At 46.4% G+C, this 21,288-nt stretch overlaps 1 protein-coding gene across 2 annotated transcripts in view; it reads left to right on the plus strand.

Moving 5' to 3' along the window:
* The first annotated feature begins 9,127 nt into the window (after positions 1-9,127).
* The window catches only part of PCDH17 (protocadherin 17), a 207,686-nt gene continuing 195,525 nt past the window's right edge, over positions 9,128-21,288 (plus strand). For both annotated transcript variants that reach the window (XM_081948700.1, XM_081948701.1), the window contains exon 1: positions 9,128-13,413. In XM_081948700.1, coding sequence (XP_081804826.1) covers positions 10,816-13,413 — 2,598 coding nt within the window. In that variant the 5' untranslated portion in view covers positions 9,128-10,815. The remainder of the gene's footprint in view (positions 13,414-21,288) is intronic.

The raw sequence follows: 21,288 nt of genomic DNA on the forward strand, positions 1-21,288 counted from the left end.
TTTTGTGGTATCCTTCCCCTGCCATGCCCACAGAACCGGTAGTAAAAAAAGAATTAATTTCACTACTGGTTGGATTAGAAGATCTCCAAGGTCCCTACCAATTCTGTTATTCAGTTATATGCCTTCTTAGATTATGTAGCAAAAGGTTGCTAGTTTTTAGAAAGTTAGCAAGGGATTAAGGGACCCGAGGAACTTGGAGTTATAACCTTGAATTGATTAAGAAATCTGCTCATAGGAAAATGGTTACCTTTTCATCGTAAGGATATTTGAAGGTTGGACATCAGAGGAAGCCAAAGGGGAACAATAATGAAAATGGAGCGAAAATCTTTCCCATTAAGGCGCTTGACAAAAAGGATAATCTTATTGACCAAATGGATAGAAAGTATAGAAGAAAAATGATAAATTTCACGGGATGTTTGTGGACACTTTGGAAGGGGGCTTAAATATAATACAAATGGAAATGGTGGATGACTCATTCCCTAAAGGAGATATACAGATGTTGAATCAGGAAAGTGATTTGAATAACTTTATATTAAATATACAGAACAGTTAATGTTTTGAAAAATGTTTTGAGAAACGATAAGCCAAAGGATAAACTTACACCCCAACTCTTAAAACATAGATGAACAGCAAGCTAGCACTGGGACCTTCTTTAAAAAGACGAAAGAATATTGATAAAAACTTTCGGAAACAATATAAGGTTGGCCTATTTGACCAGGGTGAAAAAAAAAACTAGTTATAACTAGTTGCCCTTGTTGGACTTTTGCTAGGAAGGAATGGTTGATCAAGCATTTGGATTTTGTTAATTGTTTTAGTAATTAAGAGATAAACTACAGGAAGAGATTAAATTGTATTTAGAGACCGTGATAAGCCATTAAAATTATTTTATTTGTCAGGGTAAAGGGAGAAGTTACTTTTTCTTCTTTTTTTTTCTTCATCACTTTTTTTTCTTTTGCCTTTTTTATTTGTAGTTTGTGTCGTTTGTAGTGGCTTCTACTCTTTCCATTTATAAATTCTTAACAAATGAAATTCAAACCTGGCATAAATTGTCCATATATTCAGTGCTGATCACAGGTGCAGTTGAGAGAGCATCTACTAAATATGGACTACTATTCTCAACAAGTAACCAAGCTTACAAGTACAATATGATAGTAGGGAAGTTGACATTGTCTCTACTTTATATTGTACAACTCCCCTGTTTTAGAGCTGTTTCACATTAAACAGAAATGGTCGACCTTATGGAAGTTTTGTGTGAGTTTGTGTTTGCTTTTGCTGTTCTTTGTGTGTGCTTACTAAATCCATACCTACTTTCTTGCCCCCTTGAAGTTATTTGAACTTCACACTTTGGTTGCTGGTAGATGTGATATGCCCCAAAAGCAGCAGTGCTAATTCTATACACTAGAGGGAGCCACAACCAATTGCATTATGGCCTCTCTCTTCCCATATAAAGATACTGTGAATGGGAATTTGCAATAAGTACACAGAGCACAACAACAGCAGGTGTGAATTAGATGGCTTGGATCCGACTGTCAGCTGGGGGAGCCAGCTGCAAAGTTTGCAAACTAGGGGGGGAGGGGGGGAAGAAAGCAGGAAAGAAGAGAAAGAGGAAGAATATAAAAAAAGTGTTGGGAAAAAGAGGACGAGGGGATTTCAGTTGGGTATGAGAATATTTCATTTTCCACTTATTCCATAAAGATTGTGACATCTCGTTCTTCAGTTGCATTTGTTTTATATATATATATATATATATATTTATTTCTGGAAGTTACAGAGGTTTGTTGATTTGACTATCTTGCATAAACACGATGGGAGGGAGGGAGGGAGGAAGAAAAGAAGGAAGGGAGGGCAGAAGGAAGAGAGGGAGGGGAGAAGGGAGGGAGGGAAGAAAGAAGGAAAGGAGTGAGTGAGGAAGAAAGGGAGAGAGGGAGGGGGAAGGAGGGAGAAAAGAAGTAACAAAGTAAGTGAGGGAGAGAGGAAAGAAGGAAAGAAGTGAGTGAGTGAGTGACGAAGGGAGGACGGAAGGAAGGGGCTAAACAGAATAAGCAGGGAGGGAGGGAAGGAAGGAAAGGGAAAAGTGGAGAGGAAGAAAGAAGAAGTAAAAGTAATAAAAAAGAAACTGAAAATGAAAGGAAGAGAAGGGAAGGAGAGGAGGAGAGGAGAGAAGAAATATTTTTTTTAAAAAAAGAAAGGGAAGGGAACAGAGGAAAGCATGAAGGACTCAAAACAAACTGATAGAATAAGAGAACAAAGCCCACTGCCCCCCCAAAATGGGGGGGGGGGAGGAAAGAGGGAGCATGACCCCTACAAGCAAGCCAATCAGCTCCTTCATCCCTTTGCTGCAAAACCAGCAGACCTGAATTAACTGATGGGAAATCAGGTTGGGACGTCTAAGCCTCTTTCTCTCCTCCCTGACCAGTTTTATGTTGGGTCTCCTACACCTATTTCCAAGTCCCAGCCGGGTAGCAAAGACAGCAAAGTGGACTTTTTCCTTTCCCTGTGCTGTGTGTTTGTTTGTGTGTGTGTGTAGCTTCTCCCCACTCTCCTCCTTTTCGCTTTTTAACACAGCATTGGCCGGATAATAGCGAGCAAGCGAGGCGTTCTGCATGGCTACCACCCCGTGTCCAAGCTGCAAAAAGGAGGCCTCGGCCGAGGAACGAAGAGCCCTGAAAGGAGAATGCAAAAGAGTCCAGAGGATTTACTCTTTCCCCGTGCCATGATCTTTATTTATGATACTGAGGTGGTTAAAAAAAAAAGAGGGGGGGAAACAAAACAAAAAACATTTATACATCTTCCAGGCAACAGAAGCCATAAAATATTTTCCAAGGGTGGGTGCTAAAGGTTCGCCCTCCCCTCCTCCTCCTCCTCCTCCTCCTCCTCCTCCTCCTCCTCCTCCTCCTCCTCCTCCTCCTCCTCCTCCTCCTCCTCCTCCTCCTCCTCCTCCTCCTCCTCCTCCTCCTCCTCCTCCTCTTCTTCTTCTTCTTCTTCTTCTTCTTCTTCTTCTTCTTCTTCTTCCTCTTCTTCCCCTTCTTCTTCTTTCGCCCCTAACCTTCCACTCTTGAATGATTCATGCCAGTCACCCAGGAGTCATTCACAATTTATAAATGGCAGCTGAAGCTTCTTATTTAGGAACCGAGATCAATGCGTTTGAGCAATCAAAAAGGTTTGCCCTTCTGGAGTTCAAATGCCGCTTCTTCACGGAGGGAGGAGAGTAGGAGGAGGAGGCTTTTTTGGAGGGAGGGGGGAAGTAGGGGTCTTTCTCATTTAGAGATTTTTCTTTGCATACTTGAGAAGTGGGCAAGTGCCTCCATCAAAGGAGCCCTTTGGGGTTCCTGGACAAGAGCAGGTCCAGAGGTATTTCACGAGATGAGTCCTCCACTCTTCTGCTCACAACATAATCCCTTAGGACACTAGGCTCGAAATGTTGGGATTGGACAACCTAAAAACTACACCGCCTATGGTCTGACCTAAGTGTAGTACAGAAAATTGTCTGCTACAACATCCTACCTGTCCTAATTACCTATTTTAGCGAAGCTTCTTCGCCAGTAACATTGTACTGCAAACCAGGCCATAGAAAACCTTTGCCAGACCAATTCTCAAATACAGCTCGTCTGCCTGGAATCCACACTGCATATCGGACCTTAATACAATTGAGCGAGTCCAGAGATATTTCATGAAAAGAGTCCTCCACTCCTCTGCTCACAACGGAATCCCTTATGCCACCAGAGTTGAAATTTTGGGCTTGGGCAACTTGGAACTACACCGCCATCAGTCGGACCTAAGCGTAGTACACAAAATTGTCTGCTACAACATCCTACCTGTCAATGACTACTTCAGCTTCAACCTCAATAGTACGCAAATAAATAATTGATACAAACGCAAAGTAAACCACTCCAAACTCGATTGCAGAAAATATGACTTCAGCAACAGATTGGTAAACACCTAGAAATGCTCTACCTGACTCTGTTGTTATATCATCAAACCCTCACAGCTTCAACCTCAAACTGTCTCCTGTGGACCTCACCCCATTCCTAAAAGGTCCATAAAGGGGGTGTGAATAAGCGCACCAGCCTGCCTACCATCCCTGTCCTACTGTCCCCGTTTATTTATACTCATTTCTGTTGTTAATGTCCATATTTATACTTATACCTAATATCCTGTACATATTTGACAAACTAAATAAATCAATAAAATAAAATAAATGATAGGGCTTTCAGTTAGGACAGGAAGAGGAAAAAGGATGCTGTGCTAGGAGGAGACTCTATGGTAGGGGAACTGGAGTTCCAGTTAGCAGAGGAAAAAGGACATCACACTAGGAGGAGACTCTATGGTGGGGGGACCAGACTTCTGGTCGGTTCCAGAATTGAATGGGGGGGGGCTTCCATTTAGGACCTTTGTGGTTCTTCGAGTGTTTAAGATTTCTGACCACTTTTCTAATCCAACCTCCTACTCAACAGGAGACCCTACACCAGGGATGTCAAACTCAGGGTCCGAAGGCTGTGGAACTTAGATCTGGCAGGTGGGGCCACCCTGCAAAGATCCAGACCTGTGGTGCCTCTACCAGTTAGAACGGAGCTTGAGCGGCCCTACCAAGCTCCGTTTTCAGCTGTGACAGCCTCCTGAAGTGCTCTGCAGCAAAAACGGAACGTGGGGGCCTCTGTTCTTGCTGGCAGATGGCTGCCGGAGGCTGTCACAGCCAAAAACTGTGTTTGAGAGCTGGTTTTCGCTGGCAGAGTGCTCAGGCTACCGCAGGCGCTGTCCCCCGGACATGACTGATGTGAAGCTGGCCACACCCACCCTGACCTCCCAAGGTCAAAAACAATTCTGATATGGCCCTCAATGAAATTGAGGTTTGACACTCCTGTCCTACACTATTTGGACAATTGCCTTTCCAGTCTCTTCCTGAAAACTTGCTGTGATGGAGCACCCCCAACTTCTGGAGGAAGGTCGTTCCATTGTGGCAGCTTTTTTTGTGACAGCTCCAGACAGGCCAAGGCTGCCTGTCTCCTCTTCCTAAGACCTCACCCCAAATCCCTGCTCCTGTTTCTGGATTCCTTCTGGAAGCTGATGGGGAAAAAAAGAACTGAAAAGGTATCATCAAGGACGTTGAATGGACATTCAGACCAAGAATACTCACACAGAGATGCACACACATAGCGTGTGGAATTAATGGTCTACTGTGCTTTCACTGCACAATTTAATAATTTGGCTTCCCTGCAGAAATGGTGTGAAATTTAATATTATTTATTTCATTTCATTATTATTATTTTTTGGGGGGGATTCCATCTTTCTGAGTTTGTAAGTAACTCAAGGAAAGAGTACGCCATTCTTCTTCTCTCCTCTGCAGGGAAGAAACCACACCTTGAGTATAGTGTTTGATAGTGGGCACCTCATTACTACAAGGATTATGACACATAACAACGATCAAAGGAGAGTGAAAAAAAGTGATAGAAAGTCTTGTAGTCATGCCATACTTGGGAACTTGGGAAGGAACTCTATCCATCCATCTCTCTTTCTTTTTATCCATCCATATCTTTTTCTATCCATCCATCTCTGTTTCTAACCATTCTTTTATCTATCTCTATCCATCCATCTATTTACCTACCTACCTACCTACCTACCTACCTCTATCTCTATATCTACAATATCTACCTACCTACCTACCTACCTACCAACTAACTAACTAACTAACTACTCTACCTACCTAACTACATCCATCCATCCATCCATCCATCCATCCATCATCTATCTATATATCATCTATCATCTATCTATCTATCTATCTATCTATCTATCTATCTATCTATCTATCATCTATCTATCTATCTATCTATCTATCATCTATCATCTATCTATCTATCTATCTATCTATCTATCTATCTATCTATCTATCTATCTATCTATCTATCTATCATCCATCTTGTCCCAGCTTCTGCCAACCTAGCAGTTTGAAAGCACGTAAAAATGCAAGTAGAAAAATAGGAACCACCTTTGGTGGGAAAGTAACAGGGTTCTATACACCTTCAGCGTTTAGTCATGCCAGCCACATGACCATGGAGACATCTTTGGACAGCGCTGGCAGTTCAGATCCCTGGTACTCCTGCGTGAGCAGGGGGTTGGACTAGATGACCTCCAAGGTCCTTTCCCACTCTGTTACTGTCAATCTGTTAAATGTCTCCAACCCAGGGATCTTCTGGATTGTCCCTTAGGGTGGGGATCTGCTGCAGAAGGAAGGGATCCATCTCTCCACCCTCAGGCCCATCCCCAAGGCAGATAGACTCCCCACCCCCCAACATGGACGGTGAGCAGATCTCTTGTTTCCCACTCAGGTTGGCAATTGTCCAAGATTGTCATCTTTCCAGGGGAAACGGATGGCCTGAATTCTGCGATAAATAAAATAAAATAAAATAAAATAAATAAAATAAATAAAATAAATAAAATAATAAAATAAAATAAAATAAAATAAAATAAAATAAATAAATAAATAAATAAAATAATAATAAAATAAAATAATAAAATAAAATAAAATAAAATAATAAAATTAAATTAAAAATAAAATAAAATAAAATAATAAAATAATACAATAATACAATAATACAATAATACAATAATACAATAAAACAATAAAATAATAAAATAATAAAATAAAATAAAAATAATAAAATAAAATAAAAATAAAATAAAATAATAAAATAAAATAAAATAAAATAATAAAATAATAAAATAATAAAATAAAATAAAATAATAAAATAAAATAATAAAGTAAAGAATAAAATAAAATAATAAAATAAAATAGAATAAAATAATAAAATAAATAAATAAATAAAAATAATAATAATAAAATAATAAAATAAACTTAAAATAAAATAAAAAATAAAATATAAAACAAAACAAAGACGCGCAGGTGGGTTCCAGCTGGCGAGCCTGGCCTCTCTGGCGGGGTAGCTCAAGATGCCCTCCCTGGATGTTCCAAGGGCGCGCGAGGAGGACCCACCCGCGGGGACAGCCCGCTATCTAACCAGCCGCCAGGGAGGCAGCGGGCAACGTCTGAACGGGCATCTTGGGCGTACGTGCAAACTTCCCACCTGCTTCCAGGCTGCAGGGCGGAGCAAAAGCGATGCTTGAAAGATGCTCATGGCAAAAAGCAGGCGAGAGAAAGAAAGAAAAAAAAAACCACCCTGGGCGAACGAGGAGCCTCCTTCTGCCAGGCTGGGTCTCCGGCTTTCCCCCCTCCCGCTCTCTCCTTTCCGCGCCCACCCACCCACCCGCTCCTCCTCCAGCCTTGGGAGGGGGGGCTCCCAGCCCCTCCTTTTTCTCCTCCAGATGCCGCCCGTGGATTGGCTGTTCCTAGCGAAGGCCGGCTCCTTTCCTCGGGTGGGGATTGGCCGGCGACGGCTGGGGATCAATGTTTAAGCGACGCGCGTGGGGTGACTGGAAGTCAGTCGGCCAGAGGCTCCGTGGCGGGTGGGATGGCGGCGGGCCGCCCGTCGACTGCGGCAGAAAAAGGCAGGCGCTTTTTGCTACCGCCGTTGCCGCCTTCTTCCTATTTTTTCTTCCTCCTCTCTCCCATCACCGCCTCCTCCTTCTTCCTCCTCCTCTCCCTCCATGCCCACCTGTTGCTTCGGATTTCTGGGATCCACAGGCTTTGCCCTCTCTGGATTTGGAAGGCGCTGGACTCGGGTGGAGCGACTGACCCCCGTTGCCTTAAAACACAACCACCACCCACCCACCCACTCAAAAAAACAAAACAAACAAACAAAAAAGGCCAAAGCTACCGGCGCCACGCACGCCTCGGCTGGCTGGCTGGCTGGCTAGCTGGAAAAAACGCAGCATTCTCACCCGGCGCCTCTTTTTGCTTTCCTCCCACGAAGTAAACCGCAAGGAGAGTAACTCTTCTCCCAGCTCCATCCATCGGGTCGAAATTGGATTTTTTTAAAAAAGAAAAAAAATTGGGCTCGCCTAGGGAAGGAGAGTTGGTTGGGGTTGACTGGGGCGGGGGGGGGAGTTGCGCCCCACCTTCCGAGTCGGGAGTTTTACACGCAATACTCAGGGAGAGAGAGAAGAGAGAGAGAGCATCCAAGACTTTCCAATCCAACCTCTGCTTTGGGGACTTGGGGGGGGGAGAAGGGGGGTATTTTGAGGGTGGTTTTTATTTTTAAAATTATTATTAATGTCTCCCCTTCTTGGTTTGGGGAAGGATGGGAAAAGCGGAGCTGCAACATCGCTGGCTCTTTTTAAAAAAATTTATTTCTTTAATGTTGATTTTTTTTTAAAAAAAGGACACACACAGACACACACACACACACACACAAACCTTCCCTACTCACTTGAGGCTTGCAATCTTGGTCCGTGCGCGGGCGTACAAAGGTGAAGGTAGGAAAACCGCAGCCCGTGCCACGCGTGACACGAGGCACTTTGGATCATCCTGGTGTCCCCCCCCCCCACTCCCTATTTTATTTTATTGATCTTTTTAAGCTCCTGATTTTTTTGGACAGCTCCCTTCGATTCGCCCCAGCGAGCTCTCAACACCTGAAGGTCTAGAGCTGCGGTTGCCTGGATCCTGACTTGGGGGAGCCCCTGCTCCGCTACATCCGGGGAGGGGGGGCTTGCCTTTTTCCCCCCAACCCAGCCTTCCCAAGCCCATCGTCAGGTTGCCTCGCAAAGCGAGACTCGTCTCCCCGCTCGGCACGTACCGCCAAAAAAGAGAGAGAGACACACACAAATACATACAGAGAGAGAGAGACAGAGAGAAAGCGAGAAAGCACCTTGCAGCTTCTACATTTTATACAGCGTCTCCTTCCCTCCTTGGCTTTTCGGCGTTCGTGGGGCTTTCATCTGGCTTTCCTCCATTTTTTTAAAAAAAATACACCGGGAAGATGGGAAGCCGGGTGGAAGACCGAGCCCCTTCGCGCCCCGAAGAGGACAAACAAAGTGGCCTTAGCTGAAAAGGAAGGAGAGGAAGCTCCAGGAACGCCAAGGCGCGTTTCCCTTTTGCTTTATTTTTTTGGAGAGGCTCGGGGCGCACGCGTGTGTGCGTGTGTATGTGTGTGTGTGTGTGTGCAGCCTCGCCGTCGCCCCACCCTCGGCTGGCTCTCTCTCTCTCTCGCTCGCTCTCCTTTTTTTTTTTAAACCTCTGCGCTCAGCCATGAGTTGCCTGTTGATTTCCTCTTGACGGGCAAGGCAGGGCGCGGGGAGAGGCGAGCGGGACTGAAATTCAACCGCAGCCAGCGCAAAGCGCAAAGCACTCGCAGACACGCGCCGAGGCAGCAAACAGCCAACAGCCACAGCAGCGGCGGCAGGAACGAGAGACAAGAGAGAGGAAGAGGAGAGGAGAGAGCCGGGCGGGCGGGCGAGCGAGCGAGCGATGTGGGGGCGCCAGCATCAGGAGCATCAGGACCAGCCTCAGGACCGGCGGAGGAAGCGGCGGATGCCGGTCTCCTGGGCGGAATATCCCCAGCCGCTTTGGACGGGGCTACCTTGCTAAACCGCCATCGTTTCTCTCCCCCGCCGCTTTTCCCCGCCGCCCTTCCGCCCAAGCGACCCGTGGCGAAGCCGGAGGAGCCTCGGAACCTGAGGACGCTTCCCCGCTCCATCCATCCAGCCTTACCTCTAGAAATGTGATCCTCGCGTATTTTCCCCCCTTCCTTCCTCTCTCTCTACACGGGCTTTTTGGAAGTACAAATCCGGAGGGACTTGGACCTTATATACATATATATCTATATTGTTATTGTTGCTGTTATTATTATTATTCTTTTTTTGCCTTGTGGGGAAACCGCTTTTCCCTCTGCGGAGGAGCTTCAGCACCGGCGGAGGAGGCGAAGCGCGCCGGTGAGCGAGCGAAAGAAGCAGGGCGAGAGGAACGGGGAGGAAAGCGGCGATGCTGCGGCTGACCGCAGCAGCCAAACGGGCGCGATTAGATCTCCAAAGGCAGCAAGCGGCGCGGTGAAAAACACACATACACACTCAACACCCGAGACGCTGCGGAGCCGGGAAAACGTCTCTTGTCCCCCCACCCCCACCCCCTTTGCCATCCCTGAGATCTTAAAGCGGCAAGATTTGGCCCAACGCTTCTGCGCCTTCCAACCTCCTCCGGAGCCTGCTTTTCTTACCATCCCGTTTTTCCAAGTCGTTTGATATCCAGGAGCCGCCGGTTGTTGTTTTTTGTTTCTTTTTTTTGTTAAATACCTCGAATTCCCTGGCAGGGGAAAAAAAAAACTCCGTCTTTTGCTTCCCTCTCTCTTTTTTGGGTCCCCCCCCCCCCAATCTTTGAAGCTTCCCGTGAGGATCTTTGGCATCGTTGCAAAGGGTTTGATTTTTTGTTTGATTTTTTTTTTTAATTTTTGGAAGGAACATCTCCTGCCTTGGGAAAAAACCGGGGCTGATCTTTCGCTCCTTTCGGTCGCTCCCAGAAGGGAAGGGGCTTTAAGCCTTTGGCTCGTCCCTCTGCCTCGCTGAAGTTGGGACGGAGCAAGGGGAAACTGCAGCACGGAGGAGGAAGAGGAAGAGGAGGAGGAGGAGGAGACGAGGAGGAGGAGACGAGGACCGGAAAAAAGAAAAGACCCCTTTTCCCTGGCCGTTGGTGGCAGCCTCTACCGCCCTTTGCCGGCTTCGTCCATGGTGCTGCCGTCGCCGAGTCGATCGTGCCGAGCAACAGGTTCGGGAACTTGAAGGGGCAGAGCGAGGAGAGGAGGAGGAGGAGGAGGAGGCGGAGGGGCGCGACGATCGGCTAGAAAGCAGAGGCGCCAACGCGGCAGCAGCGGCGGCGGCGGCGGCGGCGGGGTTGGCCGAGAGGCGGCCTCGTCCGCGCCGTCCGCTGGGATGTCCCTCTCCGCTTGGTGCTTCATCCTTTGCTGGGCTCCAGCCCTGGCCTTAAGGAACCTGAACTACTCGGTGCCGGAGGAGCAAGGCGCCGGCACGGTGATCGGCAACATCGGCCGCGATGCCCGGCTGCAGTCCGGGTCGAGCGGCGGGTCGCCCTCGCTGGAGCGGCCCCGCGGTGCCAAGGCGACTTTCCGCGTGCTGGAGAACTCGGCTCCCAGCCTGCTGGATGTGGACGGCGAGAGCGGCTTGTTGTACACCAAGCAGCGCCTGGACCGCGAGGCTCTCTGCCGCCGGAGCGCCAAGTGCCAGCTTTCCCTCGAGGTCTTCGCCAACGACCAGGAGATCTGCATGATCAAAGTGGAGATCCAGGACCTCAACGACAACGCGCCCTCTTTCCCCTCCGACCAAGTGGACTTGGACATCTCCGAGAACGCAGCGCCGGGCACCCGCTTCCCGCTGGCCAGCGCCCACGACCCCGACGCGGGCGAGAACGGCCTGCGCACTTACCTGCTCACCCGCGACGACTACGGCCTCTTCGCTCTGGATGTCAAAGCGCGGGGCGACGGCACCAAATTCCCCGAGCTGGTGGTCCAGAAGCCGCTGGATCGCGAGGAGCAGAGCCACCACACCTTGGTGCTGACTGCCCTGGACGGCGGGGAGCCGCCTCGCTCCGGCACCGTCCAGCTCAACGTCCGCTTGATCGACTCCAACGACAACAGCCCGGTCTTCGAGGCTGCCTCATACGTGGTGGAGCTGCCCGAGAACGTCCCGCTGGGCACCGTCCTGCTCGACCTCAACGCCACCGACGCCGACGAGGGCACCAACGGCCAGGTGCTCTACTCCTTCAGCGGTTACACGCCCGACCGGGTGCGGGAGCTGTTCAGCATAGATCCCCAGACGGGGTTGATCCGGGTCAAAGGCAACCTGGACTATGAGGAGGGGAACTTGGTGGAGATCGACGTCCAGGCCCGGGATTTGGGTCCTAATCCTATCCCTGCCCATTGCAAAGTGACTGTGCATTTGTTGGATCGTAATGACAATGCGCCCACCATTGGCTTTGTCTCCGTGCGCCAGGGGGCCCTGAGCGAGGCGGCCCCGCCGGGCACTGTCATTGCCCTGGTCAGGGTGACGGACCGGGACTCCGGGAAGAATGGGCAGCTGCAGTGCCGGGTGCAAGGCAGTGATGGCAGTGGAGGAGATGGGGCCGTGCCCTTTACCTTAGAGGAGAACTATGACAACCTGTACACAGTGGTGACCGACAGGCCCTTGGACAGGGAGGTGCAGGACGAGTACAATGTCACCATCTTGGCTCGGGACGGGGGCAACCCACCTCTGAACTCCACCAAGTCTTTCTCAGTCAGGATCCTAGATGAGAATGACAACCCACCACGTTTCAGCAAGAGCCTTTATGTGCTGCAAGTGCCTGAAAACAACATCCCGGGAGAGTATCTGGGATCCGTGTTGGCCAAGGATCCTGACCTGGGCCAAAATGGCACCGTCTCCTACTCCATTCTGCCGGGACATGTGGGGGATGTCTCTATTTACACCTACGTCTCGGTCAACCCAACCAACGGAGCCATCTATGCTTTGCGCAGCTTCAATTATGAGCAGACCAAACATTTTGAGTTCCATGTGTTGGCCAAAGACTCGGGCTCTCCCCACCGGGAGAGCAATGCCACCGTCCGGGTCACCGTTTTGGATGTCAATGACAATGCCCCCCTGATTGTCTTGCCCGCCCTGATCAATGACACGGCTGAACTCCAGGTCCCCCGCAATGCCGGCGTGGGCTATCCCGTGGGCACCGTCCGGGCCATGGATAACGATTTCGGGGAAAGTGGACGCTTGACCTATGAGATTGTGGAAGGCAACGAGGAGCATCTCTTTGAGATGGACCCTACCAGTGGGGAGATCCGCACCCTTCACCCTTACTGGGAAGAGCTGAGTCCTGTGGCAGAACTTGTGGTGAAGGTCAGTGACCACGGGAAGCCGAGCCTTTCTGCAGTGGCCAAGCTGATTGTACGGGCCTTGGCTGGGCCTTTGCCTGAAGCAGGAGAGCCCCAGGTCAATGGGGAGCAGCACCGTCGGCCTCACTGGGACCTCTCGCTGCCCTTGATTGTGACCCTGAGCACTGTTTCCATCATCCTCCTGGCTGCCATGATCACCATCGCCGTGAAGTGTAAGCGCGAGAACAAGGACATCCGTACCTACAACTGCCGTATTGCTGAGTACAGCCACCCTCAGTTGGGTGGAGGGGGTGGGGGCGGGGGCGGGGGTGGGGGCAGTGGAGGGGGCAAGGGCAAGAAGAAGAAGATTAGCAAGAACGACATCATGCTGGTGCCCAGTGAAGGGGAGGACAGCCGTGGGCCCCTCAACGTCATGAATGTGGTCAGTAGCCCATCCTTGGCCACCTCGCCCATTTATTTTGACTACCAGACTCGCCTGCCCCTTAGTTCGCCCAGGTCGGAGGTGATGTTCCTGAAACCAGCTTCCAACAACCTGAGCGTGCCCCAAGGCCACGTGGGATGCCACACCAGCTTCACAGGGCAAGGGACTAATGTCACCGAGGTTCCTCCAAGTCGGATGTCCATAATTCAGGTAGGAGACTTTGAGAGATAACCTGGAACTTCTTCTCACTATGCATTTTCTATCTGCAGTGACACCTGCCGAGAGAAGCTACCTTCCAGGTGTCGGAGGGACAGAGATGACTTGGTTCTCAGGTCCTAGCTAGCATTAGGCCACCATCATCTTTGTAGCCCTTCTGTAGCAAGGTCAAAAAAAAAAAAACCACATTGGCTAGAAAACAGAGCGACAGGCTAGCTTAGCAATGCAGCACTCCGAAACTGGGGCAGGTTGGTAAGATCTAGTGTGTAGGATCTCATAGATCCAGTCTCGCCTTTAGGGTTTGAACCTGGATCAGCCTGGGCTGGTCATTCTTAACGGTTTCTCTATCCTGTGTCTTGAGGAAAGTACGAAGACCCTGATTTGTTCCAAAGTGGAGTAGTTGGGGCACAAACGTGGTGTGTAACATTTGGAAGTGCTGCAGAAGTAGCTCCTATTGAGTGCGCATGCTGATGTCTGGCTTGCAAAACCTGTATATTTTTGTTATTTCCATCCGGTTCAATCACACCCATCAGATCATAAGTTGTTGATCCCCACCCCCCCGGCTAAACATAAAATAGATATCCCCTGGGACAAACAGAGCTCTGTTTTATCACTTAGCAATCCAAGCCCATGTGCCTCACCCCTACACACAAAAAAGCTGTGTTTGGTTTACTTGGTATAGTTTTAAAAGCAGGCTCCTTCCCAAATTAAAACACTGGGTTTCTGCAGAAAAAAATGGCTTAACATCCTCAGCGCATATTAGCAAAATTCTATTGAGCCTGGGCAGTAGATTTACACAGACAGTTGCCACTTGCTTGCAAAGTGCAACCTGAGCAGTGTGCCTTGCTTGAGTAAATAGCTGAAGTACAAGCCGGAACCCTTCAAAAAACCATTTTAATGTCAGCTGCTGTTATCTTAGATGCAATGCCTTTCATGGGAGCCTCCCCCTCTCCCCCTCACCGGCAGCTGCCAGTGATAAAATTCTCTCCAGTGTTCCAGAGTGGAAAACAGAATCCAGTGAGGCAAAAAAAAAAGTCTAAACTACCGCTTAAAAGGTTTGTTTGCTTATTCTGCAACCATGCTGAAAAATTCCCTGCTTGATTTGCAACCAATTCTGGAAGACAGTTGAGCCCAGACAAGCAATCTGGAAAAAAAAAAAAAACCTTAGAGAGAGAGAGACTAACTCTAACCTTTGGACTAAAATGGAAGAGAAAGGAAATAGACTGAGCTTCACAGATGTACTCCTTAGAGCAAGGAGAAATGTAGCAGGGGGAGAAGTGCATTATTTATCTATTTTTTTTCTAACAGGGAGAGAGGGGCAGGGTGGGGTGGCAAAGTGTAATTCACTTGAAGTAAATCAAGTGAATTACACACACATACACACACACACACACACACACAAACACACACACACAGAGACAGACACAGGGCCTTATGTGTTTCAGAGCTAATGCTTCCGATTGTACAGGAGAGAAATGGCTTTGAGAAGGCAGCTTTCCAACATGCAGGAAGAAGGAGGGGAAAAAAATTGGAATAGACCAGGTTTCAAATGGTTTTGAACTGCTACTTTTAACTGTGTTCAGGGAACTGTGTTAAAAATATGCTCTCAAATCTGAAGGGATCCCGTGGAGAATCCTAACTGTTTATAGACTGGATCCCAGTCTTGCAACATAGATGCACACCGTGTAACACTCTTGAGCTGTGTATGTACGTACAGGGAATTGCCTTTTCTTTGTATGTAGCAGAGAAGCAATGAGGATGATATTCTTATTAAAATACTGTGCAAGGGCGAGCTGTAAGCTAATGGCTGCTGAATGCATTGGCCATGTCACTTGTTTTGTCCGTTGCTCTTCTAATATTCTCCACTGAACCCACAGGGGAAGGACTGGAGTGTATCAAAAGTGACATGAACTGATCCCCTCCCCGCCCCCTGTTTCAAACATACTGGGAGGAAAGTGGTTATCTTGTTCCTTAACAAAGTTTAGGAAGGCTGGGTCACTCTTTCAGCAGAATTCCTGGGCAAAGTCCCTTTTTGGGAGAGGGGGCGGTTTATAAATCCAAGGAAATAAATAATAAATAAATAATAAACCAAAAGAGTCTATCTCTCTCTCTCTTAAACAAAAAATATCCCTTGTGATTATTATTTTCCTTCTTTTTTGTTTTTTCCCATGCTGGCTAGGGAGCAAACTTGTTTTGGTGACAGCAAAGGGAGTTATTTTTGAGTAACCACGCCTGAGGTTGAGTTTGGAAGCATCTCTTTGGAAGCATGCAGTTCCTTCTGCCTTATCCTTGTGTAACTAACAAACAGAAGGACTTCTCCAGTGGGATCACTCCAGATTTGGAAGCCTTTGCGTTGATCTCATGTATTTTGAGCTTGGAGAACCATATACTCAAAGAGCTGAAGAGTTCCATTCCTGGGGACAGAGTAAGCTGTAGCACCAGGAGAGGATGTCCTTATGAAAGCAAACTTTCCCTAGAAATTTCCCTCTTCCCTTCAGTGGAAGTGATCTCTTCCCTTTTTAATTTCCTCCAGTTTTGCAGCTTATTTTGGACTGCTGACTCACTCAGTTTGATTTTTCACACTTTGCTAACCGATCGTTGTCTAGCAAAGGACAAATATGCACCTTAATACCTTCACTATTTTCTTTCTTAGAAGGCATCTCTGATGGCTTCAGCCCTGGTGATTGAACTCCATCCCATTGTTGTCCTTTTTAAATAGACATTACTGGCTTCTGTACAGAAATTCAGGCGAGACCTTTTTTCCTTTGGCTCAGAGGGAAAAAATATATATATCTTGGCCATCATTTTTTGTTATGTGCAGAATTTCAGGAGCCGAAATTTCCATCATAGAAGCCAAAAGAATGATGCTTTTTAAATCACTGTCCACCCCTATGCAAGATCCCTGTAATAACAGTATATCACAGAAGTGACTACAGCCCCTCATATTTGGTAAATATTTAAGTATATCTTTTCGTGTAACAACACTGAAGAAATGACACTAGGCTACAAAGTAAAGTAGTGAGTATACAGCTTGTATAACCATGTAAATGTGCTGTCCCCTCAGAATAACGCAACACACAACTATTAACGTCTAAACGGTTGGCAACAAAAGTGAGCACACCCCTAAGTGACAATGTCCAAATGGGGTCCAAAGCAGTGGTGAAATTCAAATTGTTTTTACTACCAGTTCCGTGGGTGTGGCTTGGTGGGCGTGGCAGGGGAAGGATACTGCAAAATCCCCATTCCTTCCCCACTCCTGGGGGAAGGATGTTGCAAAATCTCCATTCCCACCCCACTCTGGGGCCCGCCAGAGGTTGTATTTGCCAGTTCTCCCAACTACTCAAAATTTCCCACTACCGGTTCTCCAGAACCTGCTGAATTTTACCCCTGGCCCAAAGTTTCAATATTTTGTGTTGGCACCATTATTTTCCAGCATTGCCTTAAACCCTCTTGGGCATAGAGTTCACTTGTAGCCAAGTGTCATTTCTTCAGTGTTGTCCCATGAAAAGATATACTTAAATATTTACAAAACGTGAAGGGCGGTACTCACTTCTGTGATATAGTCTCTCTCTGTGTGTGTATAAAAGAAACAGATATTGTGATATCCGGAACTTTGAAATATATTGCTCACTAAGCCTAAAATTAGCCACTGCTAACATAGTCAGTGTGTTTGTGTGTGTGTGTGTATGTATGTCTATATATATAATTTCAACCCTCAATTGAGTTTCATTACGGAAACTACTTCATGTTATGCTTATCTTGACTGGGTGTTGCTATCAATTAGAACAATGGTGTAATACTCCACATCTGAAATTGATATTAAGAAAAAGTGACAGTTGGAGGAAGAGCATTTAAGCTAGGACAGAGCTGAAGGTAATTTGATTTATAGCTCATGCATTTAAAATAGATACTTTCCCCCCCCCCCTCTCCCCTGTGTCACTTGTTTAAATCATGTCTTTGTTAAAGAGATAAAATGAAGAAGTCGGAATGTCAAAGCTACATTCTTTGCAAACTTCCCCGGGGGGGGGGGGGAGGGAAAAACCCAACCCTTTGATCAGATGTAATAATTACTGATAGATACTGAATTTTATTTTGCTAAAGGATTGTAATCCAACAAACAATGTATGGGCAATATCGAGTCATTAAAGAGTTTTAATGTAGTATAAAGTCCCAGTTGGTAAGCTTTTTTTTTTAAAAAGCGTATACTGTATTTTAACTTCTATTTTTTTGGTTCTGAAATTTATATAAATCGAAAGAGACTTTTTTTTTCTTGAAAAAGGCACAATGTCATTTCTGTTAAGTTCTTAAGATGATAGCCATGGATGAGAAATGAATGTATTATCTGATTACATCTATGAGATATTTAAACAAAAATGTAACCATTTAGTCACAAAGCTGATTAAAGAGGAAGAAAATTCACCAGAGTAGAATGAATTCTAGTTTTATTTTGCTTCTGGGTAGTAGTAGTAGTTGTTGTTATTGTTATTGTTGTTGTTGTTGTTGTTGTTGTTGTTGTTGTTATTATTATTATTATTATTATTATTATTATTATTATTATTATTATTATTTTGTGGAATGAATCTTGGAAGACATCTTCCTAAACTTGTAGTTCCAACTACTTTGATAGATGGCTTTATTGTCACTTTATCGAATCAGATTCACTTAGCAACCGTGTGATGAACTTAACAATTGCAGTGATTCACTTAACAATGATGGCAATAAAAGTCGTAAAGTGAAGCAAAACTCACTTAACAAATCTCTCACTTGGCAACAGAAATTTTTGGCTTAATTATGGTCGTATCTCAAGGACTATCTCAAGGTACTATGTCTCGAGGACTAGGGTCGTATCTTGAGACTCCTGCACGAAATTCCAGAGAATAATTGCAAATCTGTGGAAAAATAACAGAAGACCCCTCCTAAATGTGGACAATTCAGCTTAAAGTCAGTATATCCTCCCCATTCCCTAAACCTGTTTGTATCTTCCTTGCAGGTTTCCAACAGTTGCGACCCAATAGTAATTCATTTCAAGATAGTAACAGAAAAATAAATGTAATGTACTTGTGGTCATGTAAACCAGATTTAATGTTTATTAAATGTACGGGGAATAGCAATGGCACTTAGACTTATATACCGCTTTGCAGTGCTTTACAGCCCTCTCTAAGAGTTTACAGCATCAGCCTATTCCCTCCCTCCCACCTCCCCCAGTCTGGGTCCTCATTTCCCCCACCTCGGAAAGATGGAAGGCTGAGTCAACCTTAGCAGTGGGCAAAGTTAGCCTGCAATATTGCATTCTAACTACCGGGAAGGAAGGGAGGGAGGGAGGGAGGGAGGAGGAAGGAAGGAAGGAAGGAAGGAAGGAAGGAAGGAAGGAAGGAAGGAAGGAAGAAAAAGAAGAGCTACAGCAATAGTACTTAGACTTATATACTGCTTCACAGCGCTTTACAGCCCTCTCTAAGCAGTTTAAAGCATCAGCCTATTGCCCCCCAACAATCGACGTCCTCATTTTACTCACCTCGGAAGGATGGAAAGCTGAGTCAACCCTGAGCCATTCAGAATCAAACTCTTGGCAGTAGACAGAGTTAGCCTGCAATATTGCATTCTAACTACTGGGAGGGAGGGAAGGAAGGAAGGAGGGAAGGAAGGAAAGGAGAGAAAAAAGGGCTATAGCAATAGCACTTAGACTTATATACCACTTCACAGTGCTTTACAGCCCTCTCTAAGCGGTTTATAGCATCAGCCTATTGCCCCCAACAATCTAGGTCCTCATTTTACCCACCTCAGAAGGATGGAAGAAGGCTGAGTCAACCTGGAGCTTGGTGAGATTTGAATTGTCCCATTGCAGTCAGCCGGCAGTCAGCAGAGGTAGCTTGCAGTACCGCACTCTAACCACTGTGCCACTGTGGCGAAATATTGATTCATTAAAGAGTATTAAGGTAGCATCATAAGTATGAGTAAGTTGCCAAGCCTCTGAATTTTGATCACGTGACCATGGGGATGCGGCAAAGGTTGTAACTGTGAAAAACCATCCGTAAGTCTTTTTTTTCCCAATGCTCTTGTAACTTCAGTCACTAAATGAACCATTGCACATCAAGTGGCATCTTTCCTCCAAGTGAAACCTTGTGCACTTCCTTCCATTTCTCGTGGTAGGACAGTTTAAGTCTTCCTGATCATCCTTGTAGCTTGTCTCAGAACCTGTCTGTGGTTTTCTGAATCCTTTGGAAAGTGTGATGTACGCACACAAACACAACTCAAACAGGCTTTCACCAAAGACGAAGAGAACGCAACCATGATTTCCTGTGATTTGGATGTTATCTTTCTTTCCTGAGAAACGGGTGTGTTTCTTCCTCTTATGAGAATGTAGAGATCCTCAGTCATCCAGGTCATGGTTGTCCCAAAGGTGCTTTTTTCTCAAGAGGCAACTGGGATTCCTTGTTTTTTTCTTTTTCTTTTGAAGACATTTCTCTTCTCATCCAAGAAGTTTCTTCAGCTCTGACTGGAAGGTGGGGAATGGAAGGATTTATATTTCTTGCAGACAGCTGGTCATTTTCATCCTTTTAGAGGGTCATAGAAGCACTTGGAGGTTTATCTGTGTCCTCAGGGTCACCTGAGTGGTGCAAATGGTTCCTGTCATCTGCAATTGTTTTTCTCTGGAAATCCATTCCTACTCTCAGCACCAGAGAGTAGGTTGTCTTCACCGCAAATCTGGGTCTTCAGAAGGGTCTTCACCGCAAATCTGTAGAGATCCTCAGTCATCTAGGTCATGGTTGTCCCAAAGGTGTTTTTTCCCAAGAGGCAACTGGAGTTTCTTGTTTTTTTTCTTTTGAAGACATTTCTCTTCTCATCCAAGAAGCTTCTTCAGCTCTGACAGGATGGTGGGGAATGGAAGGATTTATATTCCTTACAAGCAGCTGATCATTCATCAGAGCTGAAGAAGCTTCTTGGATGAGAAGCAAAACATCTTCAAAAGAAAACAAAACAAAACAAGGAAGTCCAGTTTCCTCCTGAAAAACCACCTTTGGGATTCTTCATCGTAGGTTCTTAACAGGATAGGATGTTTCCACGTGTCCTTTGATACAGCCGTATTAGCCTATTGATAATTTCTCCGTTCATTTTTCTCCCATTTTGGCTCTAAGATTTTGTTTTTTATTGGAAGACGTTGCATTCTCGGAGCCCTGGGTGTGCCCACTCGGCTAATCTGCAGTTGGTAGAGATTGTTGTGGACTAAATCCCTTCAGAAGAGAGGTGAGAATGGCTCACAAATCGGGTAAACACTAGGCTCAGCTGTTGGATGCATTCAGGTGACATGCTACATCAGGGCACACAACATCGCACTCCATGGCATGTTTGGTCGCTGCAATAATTAGCTTACAGGTTAAAGGAGTTTACGGAGGCACCTGCAGGATTGGGAGATGAGCATCTGATCATCATCAGATGGTTAATGTGACTTTGCAGCCCCAGGGCACAAGCTCTGCAGGCGTGCAAAACCACATCATACACAGGGAAAGAAAACAGAGCTTGTTTGTGCAATGTAATTTTTTTGTTTTTATCTCAAACACACGCATGCACCTTTAACCCTGATGCGGGTGCTACTGGTAGCTTCCGACATACAGGTAATCCTTGATTTATGATCATTGTTAGCAATAGAACTTAGACTTGTATACCGTGTTACAGTGCTTTAGAGCCCTCTCTAAGGGAATTACAGAGTCAGCATGTCTCGGTTCTCGTTTTACCGATCTTGGAAGGATGGCAGGCTGAGTCAACGTTGAGCCTGGTGAGAATTGAAAATGCTAAGTTGCAGGCAGCTGGCAGTCAGCAGAAGCAGCCTGCAGTACTGCACTCTAACCACTGGGCCACCGAGGCTCAAGTGAT

Source organism: Natrix helvetica (genome assembly GCF_964273705.1).
Source record: "Natrix helvetica genome assembly, chromosome: 3".
NCBI lineage: Eukaryota > Metazoa > Chordata > Lepidosauria > Squamata > Natricidae > Natrix > Natrix helvetica.